The following is a 23,195-nucleotide window of genomic DNA, read 5'->3' on the forward strand; positions in this document are numbered from 1 at the left end:
CCACCATAGTGACATTGTAATACAGACACACGCACACACGCACAGATTTGTAGCATCTGTGCCAGAATTTTGTATGAACATTTGTATATACTAATACAGAAGATTCACAAATCTTGCAGCACACATGTTAAACTCTCACAATGTGAAATTTTGGATTCTTCTGTAAAACTCTCATGATTCTGTATTCTGGAAACGTGTCTGCAAATGATTTGGGTTTTTTCATCTGCCTCTTGTTTTTTCCATAATGAGGGGGATGTGTGGCTATAGATTGTCTTTTCTAGCTGTATTTTTTTTCCTAAGATATGAAATGTGTTCTTGTGTGCCGTGGAAATCACCCCCAGCCTGGAGTGCAGTTTGTGCAAGGTGACAGTGCGGGCTGTGAAAACTTCTGCAGCTGCTGTCTCCTGTTGGCTGGGTAAATATTAGAAGCTGTGGCAATACATCTCTTGAAGAATGGTGAACACTCACATTGTGCCACTATTGTTTAGTCACAGAGTAGGCCCTGATTTAGTGAAGAATTTTAGACCTAAACCTATCCCTATTTGTCAAAACTATGAAATAGGTATTTCATTGAAAATTATTTCAGTATTCAATTCCTTTACTGAACTGTGACTTTCACTGCTTAGGTGTTTCTTCTGAATAAATTTATTTATTTGGAGGATTTAAAATTGGGTCTTGAAGAGCTTACTGCATTTAATTTTGTAGACTACTAAAACCAAATGCAATTATTACTTTTGGTGCTTTTCAAAATAATTTATTCCATGTTGAATCCATTTTTGAATGGAAAAGAATACCTCTGCAGAGACAGATTTCTTCAAAAGCATAGTTCCAAGGTTGTGGAAAGGTTTTATGTGAGAATATTTGAATTTTTAACCACATCCTTACATTTCAGATTTCTGTCTGCTTTTTCAAACAATGGATGTGTATTTATAGTGTAAATATTCTCACTGAAGCAAACACAATGTGCTGTGCTACTCACATGTACAATATATAGCATCTCATGTCCACTTAGATTAGAATGCACAGCTTTAAACACTGCTCAAAGATGACAGTATATCTATGGGGAAGCATTGGCATCCAGAAGGCACATTTTATAGGCAAAAAACAATAATAGCAAGACTTAATAGGAAGAAAAGAAATACAAAATGCCCCCCCTAATTTTTAGTTGTCTGGAATTTGAAGGTTTTTCCCTCTTTTACACCTTACATTTGCCTCTGTCTAGACACAAATGAGAAGGAAGAGAAAAGCTGATGTTATGTTCTGTAATTTCTTCTACTTTGAATATAGTTATTGTTGAGGAGGATCATTGTCTATATCTGCTCTTGATATTTTTATGGGGTTTTGGGACATGTGTAAACCAGCAGTACCTTTGCAGATGCAGGAATGTCTGGAGAAGATTGCTGAGAGTTGCTCGGTCACAGAAAGATATGTTGTCTGAAATCTGTCTGTTGGTTTACATTTTGTAATTTAGACTCTGAACATCTCATGCTTTTATTTAAGGTAAAATATATTACTTCTCTCTGCAAGTAATTATAATAGGAACATTTTTGCTGTGTTTAAAATACTGAATTTTATTTATTTGTCAAATTTCTGTGAGAATTTTAGTAAAACGTACATGCTTTTAGACATTAGCATTCTTCCTTTTGTTTGCTTCTCTGTTAGCTCTTACAGAAACCTTTTCAGTTAGAGAATTGCACTGACCTTGCAAAATACCATATGTTGAGTGTGCTGCTATTCATCTCATAAGCATTAGTAGTCTTGAATGAACAGGTATTGTCTGTATCCTATGATAACCAAAGAAGTTAAAGAGACTATTTTTTTTTTTTATTGCAGTGATAGAAATTAAATATTACAGATAAATTACTCTCTTTTTTGTTAAGAAGCATTATTTCTTTGTGACTTTAGACACATGTACAGACATGTGGGTGTGCACATCATATAAATTCAGGGTTTATTTAGAACTGGCTTAAATTCTGAAATAGTAGGAAATCACAGTTCTGGCCATTTGTACATTCTTAACCCTTATATTGCAGCATATGTTGGTAAAGGAGTGAACTCAATCGTGTACTAGTCTTAGCAAAACCAAAGAGTAGAAAAAGTGATTAAACAAAGGATATTTCACCCTGACACTTGGTTTCTTTGCTCTAGCAGTTTAACATGGACCTTACATGTAGTTATAATGTTTCTTGTGTGGTTTAGCTCCTTTTTATTTTTATGATACAGTGCAAAAGTATGAGAATAGAGAAAACACCATCATAAGTAAATAAAGAAAAATTAAAGACATGGCAGTGGATCATTGGAGTTTCTGCTTAAGCAGATATATAGATGGTTATATATAGCAATTAAAAAAATATGTATTTATGTAATTTTGAGTTAAGTAAAGCGATGTAAGCAAATAATTAATATGGATCCTTACAAAATGCTGTATCAACTATAGGAGCATCCAGCATCTTACAACAGTTTTTTGCACCTAGTTATTAAAAATATTGGGATGTGAAAATTAGAGAAAAGTGGCATAGTTGCACTGAGGTTAGTGAGAAGAAAGCTATTCATAAAACTCAAAATGTGTGTCCTCTCAGTTTTTAGCTTGTACTTGTTTTGGGTTTGTTTTTTTAAAAATGCCAGATGGTAACTGCCCGTTGTTGTGCCTTTTAGGTCTCAGAGGGGTTTATTTTCTATTTAAAAATAATTTCAAAATTAAAAACCATATTCTTCTTTAACTGTTCTTTGCTTTTCTGATACTTAAAAATATATTGTCTTTTGCCATTAAAAACTACTGCAAAAAGGTGTGTGGAATGAGAGGGCTAAGAGATCCTAGACTGCAGCAGTGAGAGAGAATTCTACATGTGCACCTAGAGTTCAGAACTGCAGTGGTCCTACCATCCTCAAATATCTGCAGAGTGTTCCAACAGCAGCATTGCTGCAAGACAGGGAGCTGACTGCCTTCTGAATTCTCTTACTACTTCTGCATTCTATTCTTCATTTTATGGACAAAATGCCTTTTGGAGAATATTTTCATCTGGTTTTACAATATTTTTCTAGCATCTTCCTGGCCTTTGACTCCAGGATTATTTCTGAATTTTATTTATTGTGCTTGGTACTCACCTGTCCTTTTAAACATATTAGAAAACATTTGAGGTTGATTTATCTGTTTGGGCCCTGATCAGAACTTTTTTAAAAACTAAAAGGTCAAATTATTGTCTGAAAATATTGACAATAATTTGAAAATTTAGGGGACAGGTGAAAAATACAGTAGGCATCTTAAGGTTCAGTACAACCCCAGTACTAGATATAGTATTTTTCATACTTCATCTTAAAAGATCAGGCTGAAGCAGTTAGGGGCTGCATTAAGACTGAATTGCAAAGGTGAATACATAATGCAGTACTGACCGTAATGTGTTTCAAAGAGTATTCATATTACAATGAAAGAAGATTCTTTTTATTTTTCAGAAAAGGCATTTCAGAATATGTTAGCAACTGTGTACAAAAAGAAGCTCGACTCGTACTTAGGCTCCCCCCAGCTGAAGAAGACCTCAGCTTTGTTAACATAATAATACGTATTTTCTTCATACCACACAGGAGCAGAAGTGCCTATTTTCTGGCTTGCTTTCAGTATTGTACCATGAAAGGACACAGGACACATTTCAGCATCACTTGCTGCAGAGTTCACCTGACAAGGAGGCACATTTTTATTCAGTTACTGAAAATTGTTCATAATCCGTATTTTCTACCTTGACATTCTTATAAATTATCTACATTCCATTGGCATTGTGATTTTTTTAAGCTTCTTTTACAAAACTGGAGGGAAATGTGTACAACTATGTTTTCTGCTCTGCAATGAAAGTGTACATTTATCACTTAGGTACATGTAAGTCACTTCTGTGAATTGAGCCCTTGGAGTAAATGTGTTTTGATGTAATGGCCATCTGCTCATGAATATCACATTTGCTAGTTTAACAAATAGTTTGATATAGATAAACACACAGTTTGGTGAGATCATATAGTTTCACAGATAGCAATGCAGTAGCAAAGTTTTATATTTTCCATAAACCAATAATCAAGCTGCAGTGGAGATCTGAAGGTTTTTGTTTGTTGCTTTAATAAATTAATCTCTAGCATTTGCTTTTAGTTTCTGACTGCTTTTTTTCAAAATGGTAAATGGAGGACCCACGTCAGATCCTAACAGGAGGCAAACTACATCCTTCCCATTTCAGAAAGCAATCAGTCTTGCTTCTCTTTTCACCTTTCAAAAATGAAAGCTGTTCTGCTCTCAGATGGACGCAGTACAGCCAGACACCAGGAGACCCTGGGAACAGCTGACCTGACACTCTTGACCTGTATGGCTTCATTAGAGTCAGGTATCAGTGACACAGAAATGGCCCCTGCAGCTGTAGCTAAAGCCAGTTTGCAAGAAAAGACAGAACTGACAAGATAGAGTTGGTCAAGTCAGTGATTCTGAGTGTCATGGTCTGAGGGATGCAGGTCAGCTGCAACGTGTTACACATACATATGCAGTGCAGTAAATATAGCTCAGTACCAGGCCATTTTTTAAAGTTGATAAAAACTAGTTTAGTAGGCTCTTTGTTTGATTTTATTTTTGATATTATGGCATTTACTGTGGTCCTGGCACATATTTTACTGCTGAAGTCAAAGTTTATTCTTCAGTATCACTGATATCAAACTGTAACCATGACAGAGTGTGTGGATTTACAGGAGGAGTACGTGAGTGATGGTGAGTTTGGGTTTTGGATGTATCTTCAAAATTTGTCTTCATGGTTACTGTTTTTAGTGCAGGAGAGCCATGTAAAATGTGCGTGTTCAATAACATTGTCTTGTTTCCCCCATGTCCCCTCCTGTATTTTAGCATATGTTCCTGAGGAAGAATTGAAAGCAGCAGAAATAGATGAAGACAGCGTGGAAGATGATGGGCTGTCTCTGGACATCCAGGAGAATGAGTATTTGTGCAATGAAGAAGCGGAGATCAAAGAGGCTCAAAGCTACCAGAACTCCCCAGTCAGCACTGCAACTAATCAGGATGCAGGCTATGGTTCGCCGTTTAGTGAAAACAGCGATCAGCTGGCCCATTTCAAAAGCACTTCCTCTAAAGAAGAGAAAGAGGATCCTCAGTGCACAGACAATGTTTCCTATCCACAGGACAGCTTGGCACAAATAAAAGCTGTGTATGCAAATTTGCTTTCAGAGACTTGCTGGTCCAGTTTAGCTTTGGACTTAAAGAAATCCAATCCAACCACCAGCAACAATGGAATCAGCCAGAATGAAAACATTACCAGTACTGACGCCAATGCCAATTCCCAGAGTACTTGTACTACCAGTACCAACACTAGTACCAGTACAACCACCAGCAGTACTAGTAACAGTAACAGTAACAGTGGTGGCTCGGGCTACGACTGGCACCAAGCTGCGTTGGCTAAAACTCTGCAGCAGACGTCATCGTACGGACTTCTGCCGGAGCCGAGTCTCTTCAGCACAGTTCAGCTTTACCGGCAAAACAATAAACTCTATGGGTCTGTGTTCACCGGTGCCAGCAAGTTCCGATGCAAAGACTGCAGTGCAGCCTACGACACGCTGGTGGAGCTAACAGTGCACATGAATGAAACTGGACATTACCGTGATGACAACAGAGATAAAGAAGCTGATAAGACCAAGCGGTGGTCAAAGCCTAGGAAACGATCGCTTATGGAAATGGAAGGCAAAGAGGATGCCCAGAAAGTGCTGAAGTGCATGTACTGCGGGCATTCTTTTGAGTCTTTGCAAGACCTCAGTGTCCATATGATAAAAACAAAGCATTACCAGAAAGTGCCTCTGAAGGAGCCAGTACCAGCCATCACCAAATTGGTCCCTTCTACCAAAAAACGAGCACTTCAGGACTTGGCTTCGCCTTGTTCACCTGAGCCAACAGGGATCACGGCAGAAGCTTCACTGGGTGAGTCTGCGAAGGATCAGAAAACTGCCAACCCCTACGTGACTCCGAACAACCGCTATGGCTACCAAAATGGTGCTAGCTACACTTGGCAGTTTGAGGCACGCAAAGCCCAAATACTGAAATGCATGGAATGCGGCAGTTCCCATGACACTTTGCAGCAGCTCACTGCTCACATGATGGTCACCGGTCATTTCTTGAAGGTGACCAATTCTGCTTCCAAAAAAGGCAAGCAGCTAGTGTTGGACCCAGTGGTGGAGGAGAAAATACAGTCTATACCTCTTCCACCTACCACCCATACAAGACTGCCAGCCTCCAACATTAAAAAGCAGCCCGATTCCCCAGCGGGCTCCACAAACTCGGAGGAAAAGAAAGACCTGGAGAAGGAAAAACTGGTGGTCACCGAAACAGAGAAAAAGATTAAAGAAGAGAGTGAGGACTCTACAGAGAAATTCGAGCCAACAACTTTGTATCAATACCTCAGAGAAGAGGACCTAGATGATAATCCTAAAGGGGGAATAGACATATTGAAATCCCTGGAGAACACAGTGACAACAGCCATCAGCAAAGCCCAGAACGGAGCCCCTTCCTGGGGAGGATATCCCAGTATCCATGCAGCTTACCAGCTCCCGGGAACAGTCAAACCCCTTCAGCCCGCGGTGCAGAGCGTTCAGATGCAGCCGTCCTACGCGAGCAGTGTGAAATCGCTGTCATCAGAACACAACGCACTCATCCATTCCCCAGGCAATCTCACACCCCCACCTCACAAGAGCAATGTATCTGCTATGGAGGAACTAGTGGAGAAAGTTACAGGTAAAATCAACGTGAAGAAGGAAGAGAAGCCTTTGGAGAAGGAGAAGAGTTCTCCAGTTAAACCCACATCACCTGCTGCTAAAGAAAACAAGGACTTCCCAAAAGCAGAAGAAATAAATAACAAACAGCAGCCAAAGAAGAGCTCTGAGCCTGAAGTTCAGAAGGTCAAAAAGGATAGTCCAGCAGAAGCACATACGCCAAATGGTACAGAGCCACTTAAAACAAAGGTTGCAAATGGCTGTAACAATTTAGGAATTATCACAGATCATTCACCTGAGCCATCCTTCATTAATCCATTGAGCGCTTTACAGTCCATTATGAATACCCACTTAGGCAAAATTTCTAAGCCGGTAAGCCCCTCTCTGGACCCTTTGGCCATGCTGTACAAAATTAGTAACAGCATGTTGGACAAACCCATTTACCCAACCACTCCGGTCAAGCAGGCTGACGCTATTGACCGGTATTACTATGAGAACAGCGATCAACCTATTGATTTAACAAAGTCCAAAAACAAGCCTCTTGTTTCCAGTGTGGCTGACTCTGCCTCATCCCCGCTGAGGGAGAGTGCCCTGCTGGATATTTCCGATATGGTGAAGAACCTCACGGGGCGTTTGACACCCAAGTCTTCAACTCCCTCTACCGTGTCAGAGAAGTCTGATGCTGATGGGAGCAGCTTTGAGGAAGCTCTGGATGAACTGTCACCAGTACACAAGAGGAAGGGCAGGCAGTCCAACTGGAACCCTCAGCATCTTCTGATCCTTCAAGCCCAGTTTGCTTCCAGCTTGAGGGAGACTCCAGAAGGCAAATACATTATGTCGGACCTAGGTCCACAAGAGCGGGTACACATCTCTAAGTTTACTGGTCTTTCCATGACCACAATTAGCCACTGGCTGGCCAATGTGAAGTATCAGTTAAGGAGGACAGGTGGAACTAAATTTTTAAAGAACTTGGACACAGGACATCCTGTTTTCTTTTGCAATGATTGTGCCTCTCAGTTCAGGACTGCTTCTACATACATAAGTCACTTAGAGACACACCTAGGGTTTAGTTTGAAGGATCTGTCAAAGTTGCCACTTAATCAGATTCAAGAACAGCAGAATGTTTCAAAAGTCCTCACAAACAAGACTTTGGGCTCACTTGGAATTGCCGAGGAGGACTTAGGCTCCACATTCCAATGTAAGCTCTGTAACCGAACTTTTGCAAGCAAGCATGCAGTCAAACTGCACCTTAGTAAAACACATGGCAAGTCCCCAGAGGACCATCTGATCTATGTAACTGAGTTAGAAAAACAATAGCGTCCAGGTAAGCAGCCAGGTATGCAAGTGACCACAGGAACATTGCACTAAACTTCTTCATAGTACTGCACTAGGCCTGACCTGAGCCTCTGAAATCAGTCTTACTTTTGTTGCTGAACTGCCTATCTGGACCTTGGTTTTTCTTACACTTATTTTGTAGTTATATTTATATGCTCTTTGTCTGATCTGTGCATGGTTATTTTTTTGTTTCTGTTTTTATTTTTTGTGAGTCAAAGTCTGACCTTTATTTTCAACATCTGTCCTTGATGTTAAGCTATCTTTTGTAGAATATAGTGGGAGACACTATTGAGAGACATTAATTTAGCCGTAAAGAAAGACACAAAGAACAATGATAAAGAGACATCCTAAAATTACAAAGTTGCCATGACAATAAAGGTCACAGAACCTGGTAGTGTCAAGTTTTAACCCTCTGAGAACTGTAATAGCATTTCTGTGCCTTTCCCAGTGACTAAATAAGTAAATAAGGAGAAACAAAATAAAAAAAAAGGCTTAAAGGCATTTCATTCAAATAAAAGCTGTGTCGGAAGCAGGACTTTTTTTTTTTTTAATGAATGAGCTTTTTTTTTTTTTTAAATGCAGAACTGGTTTGTGAAGATATTGTGCATGCAGTCCTTGGAAGAAGGAGAGCTGTGTAGTACTCAAGGGGTTAGGAAGCCACAACTGTATAAGTTAAATAATGATTAAAAAAACAAGCAAACCAATTTGCCACTATGCCCAAATCCTCTGGATGCTGAGAATTGCCACTTTTTGGCAAAAGGAAAAAAAAAGTATGCAAGCTGTTATTTAAAACAAATGTAAAAATGCTCTTTTCTTTCCTTTATTTTTTTTTTTCTGTAAAATACTGCAGTTTATAGTTATTTACAAATGTTAAGCTTTGGTACAAGCTGACCTTTCTATAGTGTGCTGCATTGGTAAATGAAAACAAAAAAAAATGGGGCAAATGTTGGATTCTGTTCCTTGTAAATTGCCAGCATCAGCTTAAAAAAATACATGTTACATATCGTACCATTTTAAACTGTTCGACTTTCTTTGTACCTTCTGGCTGTATGCTTTCTCTTTTAACTTTTTATATTGTCATTTTATATTCAATTTCTGTGTATATAATGTAAAACCACACTTTTTGAATAAAATTTAGTTCCTGCAGCTTGATATAAATAGAGGAATTTTACTGGCACCTGCATCTTTCCAGATGCATGTACTTAAAGGAACTATCTGACAAAAAAAATAAATAAATAAAAATAAAGCAAGCAATGCACTATGAATTATACATTTTGATGTTTTATCATTAATATTGTACAGTACATTTTGGTTCACACAATTAAATCCACTGTTTTCTCAAGTGTAAAATAAACCCACATGCAGTTCTTGATTTACATACATTGTCATGTCGTCATTATGTTGCCTTTGAGGTGTTGCTCCAGCTATAAGAGGCATCGTTTATATAATCAACCAGCGAAAATCTACTTGAAATCATCTCTCGTGATCTGTGTGCTGACGTGTCTCGCTCCAAGCTGTGGTGCTGGTAACCTCTTAGAAGAGATCTGCAGCAGGCACTCACTGCAAAAGGTACATAGAGCAGCCAGGGGCATTCTGCTCCTCGCTGGGGTACAAGAGAGGCTGCAAAGGTTTTGGCCAAGTTAATTTCCTTATGCCGTGTCGCTGTACCTGTAGCCATTTTCTGTGTGCGTTCAAAGGCCGTCTCCTCCCTCTCTCCCTCCCTCCCTTCTCTGGTGAAGCACTTTTTGATTCCAACAGTTCCATAGTCAGAGGCTGTGGCTCCTGCCCCTGCAGTCTGCTGGATGCTGTGGTGCTGCCTCTCTGGCAGCAGTGAAGACCTCAGAGGCTTTGACACCAGTTTTTACTTACAGTACAAGGAGGCAGACCTATGTTTCTCTGTACTTTTTAAATATTGCATTTTGAGGTAAGCTGAGCGCTATCATATCAGGTGTTTCCCTTAATCTTTATTTCTGTTCTGTTGAATGCAGTTGTCATTTAGAATGTAAAAGAGAGCTGTCAGAGCCTTCACTTCTCTATCTCCTGAGTGCTTTGACAGTTACAGTGTATGAAAGCCTGGGATCTGCTATCCATTACACTTTTTGGATGGGCTATTAAATATGAGGACCTAGAGGGGTTTGCTTTCACGTGGTATTAGCGATACTATTGTGTTATATATACTTCTGTGTACATATGTATCTTTCTGTTTCTTCTTGGTTCTTCTGAAAGTAATTTAAATGTAAGATCTTTGCTTCCAAATACAGCATGGTTCAACATTTAATCTTTACTTAAGCTACAACTCCAGAAATATCCGTGCACTGTTCTGTAAAAGCCTATCAGGTCCAGGTCAGTTACATTTATATGGTGTTTCTAAGTAGTGCAGGAAAGTGCCATGAGGGTTTTTTAAAATGTCCCTTACTTTCTTCACTGCTAACTACCTATGTCCTTCAGGGGATCTAGCCATTTAGACATTTCAGTTCAATTACTGGATGATTATGTGCTTTGGGCCCAAGGGGTGGTGAGGAAGAAAAACAGTCAGGCCTATGGCCATAATACAGAGTCCTTAAATAATAACCCTTTGAAGTTTTGTTTACTTTCCCACAGGCCTGCAAACATGTGATTATAAAATATGCTGTAGTACATTGCAGTAGTGTGTGAAAAGGTTGAAAGGGAGAAATAATAGCTCTAAAGTGGGTCTGAATCTAATGTAAATCCATTAAAACTGATTTTGAAACATGGCATGTAAAGTGAGTTCTCAACACCAGGTGACTCCCTTGAGAGGTGTTTATGACATTGCTAAATCCGTTCAGTTCTGATAGCTTCAGAATTGGACAATCACTCATCATCTGTGCCACTGTCTGAAGAAAGTCCATTTAGAATAAACCAGCAGCTTTACCTGGTGACTATGCTGATGTAACACTTTCTATGACTGAAATATGGAGTAGATGAAAATTGGAGGGCTCTGATGGTTCACCTGCTTAAGAAAATGAAGTACAGTGACAGTACAGTACGATCTTCGCTATTTGGATTTTTGCCACTTTTGTTTGAATATTATATTTCAGAAAAAATTCCTTTTTAGAAAAGAAATTGCAGAGTTCAAAATGGAGTTATTCTTTTTCCCAGATTTGTTTTCCATGTTTATTTCTTCTTTAGGTAAGATTGCAACAAAAGACAGTTTGTGGTTTGTGCTATTCTACGAGTAGGTTCTGAAGCTACTGGATGGAAGAGACCACAAAGCCTTTTAGGACTGATCTTGAAAAAAATAAACCTAAGATCTTTAAACCCCATCATAGCTTCTGGAAACCTGTATACCTGTTTTGTGATGTATGCAAAATCCAGTGTGTCTGATTCTTTTCAGAGATGTATATAGCTCATTTTTTTTCAGCATTACATTGCTGGTGTTCACACCTTTGCTTGTATCTGTTCTCAGAGTGGAAGATCTTGGTTTCCCCATTTTCTCAGGTTTGATTTCTGATTTGGTGTATTTTTCTATGTTGCCGTTTCAAAGCTGATGCAAACTGCTGGAAATTTGGGACATCTGTGTACTGACAACTTTAGTCCTGAATTAAATACCCCTTTTTTCTTTTTTTTTTAAATAGCATTTTGTGGGTTATTCACTAATGTCTTCTGCAACATAACTTTGTTGCAGCTTTCTCTGGATGGTTACACTAGTAATAATGCTGCCAAATATAATCCATCCTTTTCATGGAAGCCACTAAAATGCAATTGCAATTAAGCATAAAGGCATAAAATATACGTATTATCTTGTGTTAGACTAATCAAGGCACAGTGCATCAGCTTTTGCTTGCATTTTCCAAAGCCATCTGAGATTTGAGTGTGTGATATTCTTTAAATAATATGGCAGGGGTCCTGGTTAGGAGACCTCCAAGGAGAGGCCAGTTTCCATGCAGAGTGTTCTTGCAGCTCTGTAGGTGTTGCTCTCCTGGCTGATGCAGTATTGAGTTACTCTCCCAGCATGAAAGTAGCAGGAAGTGGGATTTCACCATCTGTTCACTGAAATTTAAAACCAGGGTCCTTTTCGGTCCATGGATGAGAACAGAATGCTAACCCAAATTTACTGGCCAGATACTAATCTCTATAATATAATTCTTCCAAATTTTTGTTTTCCCTGCTCTTCTGATTGAGTTTCTTCTCATAATGTTTCATGTGGCTTTGTCTAGTTTCTCTTCATCACTGTGTGTACTCAGCTTCATCCTACAGGTAGGTGGAGAGACCACATTTTGGGATGAAAGATGCTATTCTAAGGTGATACCATTGCTAAGTGAAAATATCAGTATCCAAAACTGGATGTATTGTTGAAAAGGAGAACATTTTACAAGTCTAAGATGATGCAGATTACCTGAGGTTAGTATAATTTGTGAAATGTGCTTCTTTATCCCACATCTTCATTAACTCTGTTTTTTGACTGGTGATATAGTAAAACTGATTTTAGAATAGTTTAGCACCAGGAGGTCAGGACTGTGGACACTAATAGTGAAAATAACCAGTGGACCTGATTATTTTCAGACAACCAATATTAGACTGTGCAGTGATTATAAAAGCTGTAGACCTTCCCATAGGAATGAGAAGCTCAAGTTACTCTGTTGTGAGGATCCCTTATTTTTAAACACCCCTACAGTGCTGTCCAGTGACCTGCTGAATCAGGGTCAGCGTGGTCAAAATGCATCTAGTAAGATTTATCCTAACTACTGTAGCTGTTAGCTGGGATTTTTTTCCCTTCTCTGTGAAAAATAAAAAGTTTAAATTTGATTCATTATGCCCAGGTTATAAGGATTTGAATGGTTTTTACTTCTGGATAAACTTCTTAGTGTAAGATATTCAAGGAAAATTAATTGTTAAAATTATTATTTATTTTTAAAGAAGCATTTCTCAGACTAAATTGTTCAGGGCACAATGTGTTGACCATCACTACAGCATAAATATGAACCAATTTAATATAGTGAGAGCATACTGTATTCAGTCCAGAGTGGTTGTGTCAGCACTGTCTGAAGTTGCAGGTTAAAGCCTGACAGGTTCCTGACCAGGCTTGTCAGATGTAAGACACCTGTGGTTAAATGCCACATGGTCACTTGAGGAAGGAAGGTTGGAGTCTGGTTGCCTGCAACCCATCTGCTGTTCTATGAGTCCAGAGCTGATTCATTTGCTCAGAACAGTGCACATTATGAAATCCTAGAGGCTGCTGGGACACATTAGGCAAATACAGGTAAACCTTCAGGGTCATGCAGGTGGAAGTCACCTCTCTTGGTATGCATGACAACTTGTTCAAAGCCACCTCTTTGAGAGTGTACAAACTGAAGTTTGTATTAGAGCTCATCACAAACCACTAAACTGGAATGGCACCTGTATTTCCTATCCAAAAATGACACCCATGATGGAGAAATCCAGAAAGCAGCATGCTACAGGTCATGTAGTCAGAAATAGTGCCCAAAACTCATGACCAGCAGCTAGAGGTGTAGCCACTAGACCATGCTCTGGGGCACATGCTCCTACTCCCCAGAAGGCTTGTCATCACAAGTAGTTGAGTTCTGTGCAATATGATCTGGGATGGAAGATTCAATAGCTGAGAGCAAGCAGTTTCTTTCAAATAAGTTCACCAGTGAACTGGTAGGTGCTAAATCAGTTTGGCAAAATGTATTAACCTCCCAGCTGACACTTCAGTTTCATTATATCATACTTGTATCACCATGGTCAGGATCCATTCGCCCCTTGACTTTCCTTTCAGTGGGGTTTGGATATTCAAGACTGAGCAGTGATGAGACCAAATATCAGTCCTGATGAATTACTTAAAATTACTAGGTTTTGTATTTTTGAATGGCAGGATAGGTTGCTTTATCTTGGCAATGGGCATTGTCCTCCGATACAGAGAGGCAGCTTGGATCAAATACCATTTGCCCCATTCTGCAGCTAGTGGAGACCATTGTTGTAAACTCCTGAAGATGGTCTCTGAAAAAAAAGATTTCTGCCATTTTTTTCCTCTTTCACCCAGGAATTTCACAGTGTATTGGGACATGCAAGGAAACTGTTTTAACCTGAGCATTTCTGATGAGCAGTGTTCCATCAAAACTAACTGCATTCCTCAAGTCCTGGTTAGGCTTAGTCTGTCACTGCACGGTTCCAGTATGTAACATCTTATTTGTTGTCATGGAAGCACTGCTACAGGTTCAGTGTCAAGAACATCATCTTCTCCACACTCTCCACCCAGCCTCCAGCTTAACAAGGGAAACTGGCAGAGTGGCTCTGCCAGTCACTATTGCTCTGCAAGGAGTTGGAGGGTGGACTGGGAGGACAGGAACAGGATAGCGGGGGATTTTGATCTTGATAAAGTTTTATGTTTTCAGAAATGTCACTTTGTTCATGTGTCTCTTCACTCTAGCTTAACCCACTATGTATGGCAATTCAAGAAGTGGCTCCTGAAATTGCTGCCATTTGGCTTCAGGGTCTTTGACATCTAATTTCTTAGTACTTACAAAGGTGAAAAAGTTGTGTATTAGGTCACTTCTTTTCATCTCATGTTCATCTCATGAAACTAGACCCATTGTAGGTAGGATGTGAGATTCATTAATGGCTTTTCTCATTGGTAGGTGACTGGTATAAGTCACTCCCTGGGCATTTTCATTCTGGAGTTTTTTTTTTCAATTTAAACTAAAGTACTTTGGAAGCAATTTAAGCCAACTGGAAAAAGCCACTTTTATTCTCTAATAAGAAAATCTGCCCACGGCTTCTGTGGCAGGGAAACTGTAATGCTACCAGCATAACTGTAATGGTTTAACTGGAAAATTCTGCCAGCAAACAAGATTTAAGTTTATTAATGTGCAAATACCATTTTTAAAAAACACTTGGAGGCTCAGACACTGTCCACAACTGTTATAGTACTTCATAGTCCAAGGTCAAATGCACTCAGCCTGTTTGCAGTGGGCATGCTGTATTAATAATCACACGTGGTAGTACCTGAGTGTGTAGCTTGATGAAGTATGCTTCAGGGGGGGACTGTATAGCACTGTATGTCTTTATGTTCAAGGGAAAGTTGTGTTGTTGGCTGTCTCTAAAGTGCTACCTTGCTAAAGTTTGTAGCACTTAGCATTAAGTGTCTGTTATTTCTTGTTACCACTTTTCTTTGGCGGGATAATGTGAAAAACTAGATAGCTTTGACTCTAAAAAAGGCAGCAGGTCTACACTTAACATTGCACAGGGGTATCCTCTGCCTGAGTTTTAGGGGTCGGTGTCACAATTCACATTTTTAAGTGTGCTTTGACAACTGGGAGTCTGGAAAAGTGCAAAGAAGAAATTGGACTAAGGAATGACTATGAATGGAGCCTAATGATCAGCAGCCATCAGATGGGTAGAAGCAGCACAAAAAAGAATTGGAGCTTGGACATTCACTGTAAGAAGAAGGACAAGGTGGGGAAAAGAAATAATAGAAGAATAATTGCTATTAGCAAGAGCAGATGTCAGAGATTTTCAAAGCTAGGACTGAGAGGGATGAAAAGGGAAAGGCTGGAAGGCCTGCTCACCTTTTAGGAGACAAAAGGAGACCCAGCAAGGTAAAGCTCAAAGGGGCTCTGTGCTGAGAGAGGTAAGCATGCCTGAGTGATGGTTGGGAACTTCTGTGACCTCCTGCAAAAAACATGGAATGAGGCTGAATTTGTCTCAGGGTTTTGTAGTGGACAGCTAAAATATTTAAAGGCTTCACAGCCACAGCGTTGTCTGTTCAAAAGCTGGAGGCTCAGGGAGAAGGAGGCAAGATAAGGATGGAAGCCTGAGGAAATAGTTTGAGTGAGGTACGATGATGAGTGCTTTTGCTGTTGCATATGATGGGGAGAGGTGCAGAGAGGAAAGCTTTGTGTGGGGAAAACTTAATGGTTGTTTTGTTGCTGCTGGTTGTTTTTTTCCCCCACTTCTGTGTTTCTAAGAGCAATAACTACATCAAATTTGTATTGTAATAGCAATCAGAGTCCAAGGTCCTCAGTATGCTGGTTTCTGTAAAAACACAGGCTAACAGTACCTTCCACCTCATTTAAGACAAGGCATAAGAAGGGAGTGTAAAAGCCATCAGAAACAGGGGAGAAGATGGTGCAATTTCATAGGCTATGCATGTACATAAATCGAGCGCTTGTGAGTCATTTAATTTTTAAAGACTTTATAATAGATGTGCTGCAGTCTCTACTGGCCATCCACCTAGCTGCTTGCAGTTGGCAACTTCACTGTTGATATCTGGGCATCATTTTAAGTGAGCACTTAAGGTTGAGTACCAAGGGAAGGTATTTATAGTTTCAGCAGAGTGGGTTGATAGCTGTTCCAGCCCCAGATGGGAATTGGGTTACATGACAGATCAGGCTGCCTTCCAATTTTATCCAATACTAGCGATAAGGGGAGGGGGGAGGGAGGACAGCTGCAACTGTATAGTCCTTCTAGGGTTAAAGATCCTAATGCTTTAAAGAGAATGTCTAAAAGAAAATTTCTTTCTGAAATAATTTATGGAAATGCCGTGCTCCCTTTGAAGGTTCCATGTCACTGCATGGCACTACGCAATGTTCTCTTTCTTCACCTGTCAGGCAAGGACCACCTCGAAGAGTCTCACTGCTGATTACTAGTTAATTGTCATTAATAAGTGACAACTGACATTATGGGGGCTTAATGCAGAGAGAACAGAAAAGAGCCACAGATATTCTAATGAGCTGACTCCTACGTGCCCTCTATTGTTGTCGAAAATGAGGAGCTGTCGTCATTGTTCAGGAGATGGGCTTCAATTGCTCTGGAAAAATATTCTCTTTTAATTTCTTTATGCATAGATAATTCCTGGTGCACTCTCTCTCCCTCTCTCCGTCTGTCTCTCTTGCTCTTTCTTTCTCTCTCATACACACACACACACAGAGACACACACACACCTTTCTGTGAACACAGTGAAAACTTCCACTGATGATATACAATACGTATTAAGATACAGTAAAGCATTTTAAAGTATTTTGATCTAGGCATGCACATACGCAAGCACATGTGTACACACATACAGACTGTCTACACACAAATGCAAATCACCAAGATGTTAATTTAATTTTTAAAACTCAGGAAAAAAGTGGGCATAGGCAAATCCCTGAAGGAGAGGAACCAAAAGGAGATGGTCAAGACTATAGGAGCTGATCTATGAAGTCAGGATTGAGGAAGTCCTGTTCTGTCCCTAGTATGAGGAGTTTTGAAGTGATGGCAACGAGCAAATACAGATTTCAGATACAGGTACCTAAAATTAGGTTCCTGCTCCTTATTTAAATAGTAGCTTAATGACTTAATGATTTTCAAAACTGTCAAACAGGCAGGAGCTCCCTGGGAGGCGGTGGTGGCTGCGGATGCTCAACACTGCCTGCTGAAAGTCAAAACCATTCTTTGCACACTTTCAGAAAATCTCAGCCAGCAGAGGGCCAGAAATTTGGGGGAGATGATTTAATGAGGCATCAAACTCCTGGTAGCATTTCCCAAAAAGTAGGAGGTCTGCTTAACTAGAGAAGCATGATCAATCCAGGATAAGCTTACTTCTGTGCAATGCCGGGTGAAATATATGCATACACATATGAGAGACTCTCTACCTTTGCAGATTAGGGATAAGCAGGGTTCTGAGGATGCCGCTGGCAACCACAACCAGGAACCTTTCCAGAAGTTGGGAAATCACCCATGATTCTTGAGGTAAGAATTAATGTGAAATAAACCGAAGCCAGAGGTGTTATGATGATGCCAGCTTCTCCTACCAATTTTGGAGCAACAAAATCACCTGCATCCAATCTCTTAAGTATGGACAGTACTTGAGGTCAAAATTTTAGAAGAGGAATTTCCTATTTTTACCAATAAATATCCAAGAGTTTCCATTCTGCAACAATAAATTGCATGTCTCTAACATTTAAGGCTAGGTAGGTTTGCCTGAGAAGTAGCTTAACCAGTGTCTTTCAGCTACCTGCACAATGGGGACAGCCCATCATTTTATGGGGAATTCCATTTGGATTGCATAGCTTGAGTTTAAAACTCAAGACTTACAGGAAAGAAAATGAAAATGAGATGCCTCTCATATTGTGCTCACAGCGAAGACATTCATTAGCATTCTCTGTCTTTCTGCCTGCCAAGGCCCAAACAAAAGATACAGTCTGGAACAATGGCCTGAAATGAGGAACACAACCAAAGCAGCCGTGCAGGAAGCCTGCCGTTTCCCAAGGTTTGGGGACCTGGAGCCAATATAAAGTGCCCTGAGCAGATGTGTGGAAGTGGAAAATGCCTCAAATGACAGTAGGTAATTTTTTTTTTTTTTTATGCTGGGCTTCCCACTGTGAAGTCAACAGATACCATGTCTTACATTGCCATAGTGCAACTTGATGGGTCCTAATTCCCAGCTCTGTATGTGACTTTGGATATGACCTCTCTGTGACTGAATCTACCCGTCTTTTAAAGAGATGAGATAATGCCTGTGTGGCAGAGAAGACACATGCTGTAATCCGTGGTGAGAGTTTGTAATACTGCGTAGAAAGCACTTCTTGACATTGCAAGTGTCTTTTCAGTTACTGCACCATCTTTAAAATTTCCTTTTGGAGAAGGCAGTTGAAAAGATCACAGTCCAAGCAGTTTCACTTCCTGAGGCAAGAGGTCAGCTTGCTGCTCTTTGTGGTAATCCTCTACCTTCTTGTCCTCTGGGTTAGGAAGCTCCCCACTGCCCACCACCACTGAGCTCAGTCTAGGGTCACAGCTGCCAGGGCAGTTTCATATCCAAATCTATCGCAACAGTTCTTACTGTACTCATAATTCTTCCCTTCCTGCTTTCTTTCTAGTAGTAACAAAACAGTTTTGGCAGCTTCTGGAACTTCTCTGCCTGCTGGACCCCAGCAAATCTGATGCTAGATGCTAGTGATGTCAGCTGAAGTTAGAGTGGGTAAAAGTTGGGTTCCCTGATAAACTGTGTTTAAATACAGCTGGGTGTTTTTTTGCTTTTAATGCCATTTATCTTATGAATGCTACTGGAATGTAAGAACTGATGGAGTCATTCCTGAGTGGAGTTGTTCCTTTTTCCATTGACAGTCCTGAAGCATAGAGCTGGAAATTTTGCTCTGCCCTATGTACTTCTTCCCTCCCAAATGAAAGTCATTAACATTATTTGCATTGCGTCTGCGTAGTAGAGACTGTCACTCAAGACCTCTTAGACATTTTAGTAAACACTTCTAAATGACTGGGACACTGTCTGTGGTATTCTTCTTTCAATAATTTACAATCATTAAAATGACATCAGACTATCTCCATTCAGGCATTCTTTCCGGTCGCTGTCTCTCAGATGTCTACGTGGGATGAAGGTAAAGCTGGCTCTGCAGTGATGGATGTCCCTCGCAGAAAGTGGTTCAGAACAACCCAGGACACACAAAAAGCCAGAACTGGAGATAGTCTTATCTCATATTTGGAGCTGTAAATTATTTAAGGGAACACTCCAGCTCCAGGAAACTGAGGTTACAGCAAATATTAAGCTTCCTGTATGGCTATTTTTCTTGTGTCAGGTGATGTGGCACAGTTTATTCATAGGAATTCAGCGGCCATGGAAATAATCAGCAAATGAGGAAAATATTTCATTTTCTCTTGCTATTTCTCATGTCAGATTTCTAGAGAACTTAGGCTTGGGGTTTAGGGCCCTTTGCATTGAATTCAGATCCATAAAAATCCTCTTGATGGCTGGAAAATATTGCACCAAATTAATAGATGCACTGTCAATAGAGATTGCTGTGACTTCACAAAATGTTCCAAGTAACTACATATCATTTATAGATAATCACATGCAAGATGCTCCAATTCAATGACTCTTAATAAATAGCTAACTCAAGAAACAACACGATGAAGTTGCAATGCATGAAGTGCTCAGTGATAGCTTGTGCAGTCTATCTTGCTGCAGTTGGCATTGAAAGCTTAAACATGTTCTCTTCCCCACGCATCCTTGCTTGGTACATAAAATATACATGAAAAAAAGCTGGGATAACAAATACTTACATGCCCAGCAGATACCAAGAGGAAATTTCTGAATTATCTTGGAGGGGGCTGCTTCAAACAATAACAGCAGGGGAGGGAATGCCTCCTGCCCTCCATGGCCAGCATCAGGGAAGAAGGAGCCCCTTCATAGGGCAGGGCAGGGCAGGGCAGGAGTTCATTTAGCCCCTCTAAATTCCATTTCTCTCTGGTACCCATCCCAACAGCTCTACAGAGCAAACTAAACTGGTCTTTCCTTCTCCCCTTCCCCAAGGCAGTGCTGAAGCCTCCAAAGACGTGCAGGCAGTCCATGAGGAATGGACACTTGCCATCTCTTGTAGAGGGGCCCAGTGCCTCCAGGACCCTTCAGTAATTCAGGGCATGTGGACATCCCCCATGAGCGATATCCTGCCTCCTTTGCTAACTGACACAAAGACAAGGAGGAACAAGAGGGAAGAAGGAAATTTGATTACTCACGCTGAAGCATTAATTTCTTGAATTTGGAGGTGGGAAAAGTGTGGCTTTTGTTCCAGTAACAATTCTTGCCTTTAGTTTCTTTTTAACATTACCCTGATGGTAAGTAGGTAAAAAATCATGCTCATTTGTGAAAAAGCATTTTTTTGCATAGTGTATATAGCAATATCAGGAGATAGGGCTAGAATTTCAAAGTGGTACTTTTCTTTGGTTCTTTCCCTTTCAATAGCTGTTGTTTTGATTACTCTGTGCCTTAGGCTATCATTAGAATCTTTTTGTGTGTGGAAGTATTAAGTCCATAAATATGAAAATAAGCCTGTAATTGACCCATGGACTGAATTTATTTCCATTAGATTCTTCTGCTAGTATAAAAAGCACAAACTGGAAGAGTGATATTTATGTGCATATGAAGCTCCCCAGCTCTGATGGTATATCATATATTTGATAATAAGGTTATGCTCTTAAAGGGACTACTCAGCAAGAGAGGGTGGGGAAAACAGGTGTCTTATTTTAGTTTTGAAAGCAAAATTGCGTACAGCCATAAAATACATACACAGCACATACCATTATTTTGATTAATCGGCCTGCTAGAGAACAGCTCATAATGAAAGCTGATCAGCACGTCCCAATCAGTCTCATTAGGTTCCTCTGCAGACACCTGGAGAAAGGCAGCCAGCAGAGGGTTCTTTGAAGGCAGGAGGAGCTGAGTGATCTACCACTGAAAACACTGGGGTTGCTACACCTGCTTGTGTGCTGTGATGGAGCTTTACGGCACGCGGGGAGGTTTCTCAGCTAAATGGGACATAAAGCTCAGCTGCCTTCTGGGGAGGCCCTGTGCTGTGCCCTATGCATCATGTGTAATATTCCAGTTGTTTCCCCTGTTTGTGGCCACAGCTGTAGTTCTGCTGAGCTGCTACATAAAGTTTTCCAGGGATGCTGTTGGTTTTTCTCCTTCTGGATTTTTCCACCTTCCCACTGTGTGAAGGGACCATATGGCACAGCTATTACATCAGGACCTGCAGGCAATTCCCACTCAGGCAGTATACCAGATCAGGGCTGCATGTCGAAGAAGAAAATGAAGGAGGGAGGGAGGGGAGAAGGTGGGCGAGATTAGTTCCAAGAACAAAAACCACAGAATATTCAGGGCTTGTGTCGTGAGACAGGCGTCTCCCCCTCGCCCCCATGAGCGCTGTTATCGTCTGCCACAGTAACTGCTCTCTCCAAGATGCAGGTACCCTTGGTCACCAAGGTCAGCTCTGCAGCTCACAGGCTCCTCAGCGCCCTGGCCTTGCTCAGGGACTGACTTTGGGCAGCCTCCTTCCTCTGCCTGCCATTGGGAAGGTTTATGGAAAGGCCATTGGGAAGGTTTATGGAAAGGCATGGCATGGAAGGGATATATGTGTTTTTGGATAATTTACACCTCCATCCCCTCCCAGTTTCTCACTATTTTCCTCATGTGCCAGGGACTGACCAATAATATAGGCCAAAAGGGAATCATACAATTAAACAAAGAGCAATTGAGATATTGAGGTTTTGTTTGTCTGACTTCAATCTAAATTTGTATCAAGGGGGTTAAAAGTGGAGAGGTCTTTCAACAGCTTTCCCATTTGTTTGTCCTAGTAGCTGTGGTGACCATTATTAGCACTGCTTTGAATTAATGGTCAATTGTCCTTTCATAGTTTAAGAAATATGATGGGCTGTGAGACCAATCCCAAATAAGATTTTGAGTACATAACACATCTAATTAAAAAGAAAGGAATTAAATGGTGGCAAATAAAATTGGTACCTTATCTCTAGCCAGTGCTGCAAAAATATAGGACTCTTGATTGTAAAGCTCTTCCTCCTTCGAGCAGGAGTTCTCTGTGATACAGGTTATAAGGACGACCCTACAAAAATTACCAGGAATATCGTTATGTCCTTGGCCATGTGTTTGTCTCCAAGTGAGACTTTCTTGATGTTATGTGGATTCTCATTACTTCACAGGGAAAAGGATCTGCGTACTCACATCTGTATGTAGTACCTGTTTCTTCTCCATGGATGCAGTCCATTCACAAATGATGTTCAACCAGTATTGAGAGGGAGGAGCACCTTCAGCGTTGCTGACTTTTCACAATTCTTGGCAGATAAATAATAAGATTATAAGATTGGCCGGACGTTGACAGCATCTTTTTTGTTTTTAAATGCTGTGCAGTGGTGTGACCAAATATAAAGAAATCACCACTCCAAAACCAGAACAGAACACCTGACCTCACCATTGCAGACACAGTAACCATCTGCCTGCCACCCATGAGCAACCCCAGCCTTGGAGCCCTCTCAACTCCACATCAGGGCAGCTCCCGCTGGCTGGGTGGGTGTGCTCCTGGCCAGAGTGGGCAGCTCAACATCCAGACCTGTTACCAAGCAGGGGCTGTAGTAATATAGATGGTGTGTGAACAACGGGCACAAAGTTCTTGTGGATGTTCAAGCTGTCAGAGCAAAGTGGCTTGTTAGTGCACAGCAGCTTCTGGTTTTGTTGACAGCCACAATTTCACTGCAAAATTTGCAATACCTGGCATTGTTATTCATGTCCTAGTGCCTGTAGCCAGGTGATTAGGGAAGACACACGTGTAAGTGAAGCTTCTAGCCCTTAGATTTGCTGATAAAAGTTTCAAGATGTCACC

General features: G+C 40.6%; 1 protein-coding gene across 2 annotated transcripts in view; it reads left to right on the forward strand.

Moving 5' to 3' along the window:
* Window positions 1–8,562, forward strand: part of TSHZ1 (teashirt zinc finger homeobox 1) — a gene marked incomplete at its 5' end in the record, with an annotated part of 54,228 nt that extends 45,666 nt beyond the window's left edge. For both annotated transcript variants that reach the window (XM_084212060.1, XM_084212059.1), the window contains one exon: window positions 4,865–8,562. In XM_084212060.1, the coding sequence (XP_084068186.1) occupies window positions 4,865–8,049 (3,185 nt within the window). In that variant the 3' untranslated portion in view covers window positions 8,050–8,562. The remainder of the gene's footprint in view (window positions 1–4,864) is intronic.
* Between the last annotated feature and the right edge of the window lie 14,633 nt (window positions 8,563–23,195).

Source organism: Fringilla coelebs (assembly GCF_963513975.1).
Source record: "Fringilla coelebs genome assembly, chromosome: 1".
Lineage (NCBI taxonomy): Eukaryota > Metazoa > Chordata > Aves > Passeriformes > Fringillidae > Fringilla > Fringilla coelebs.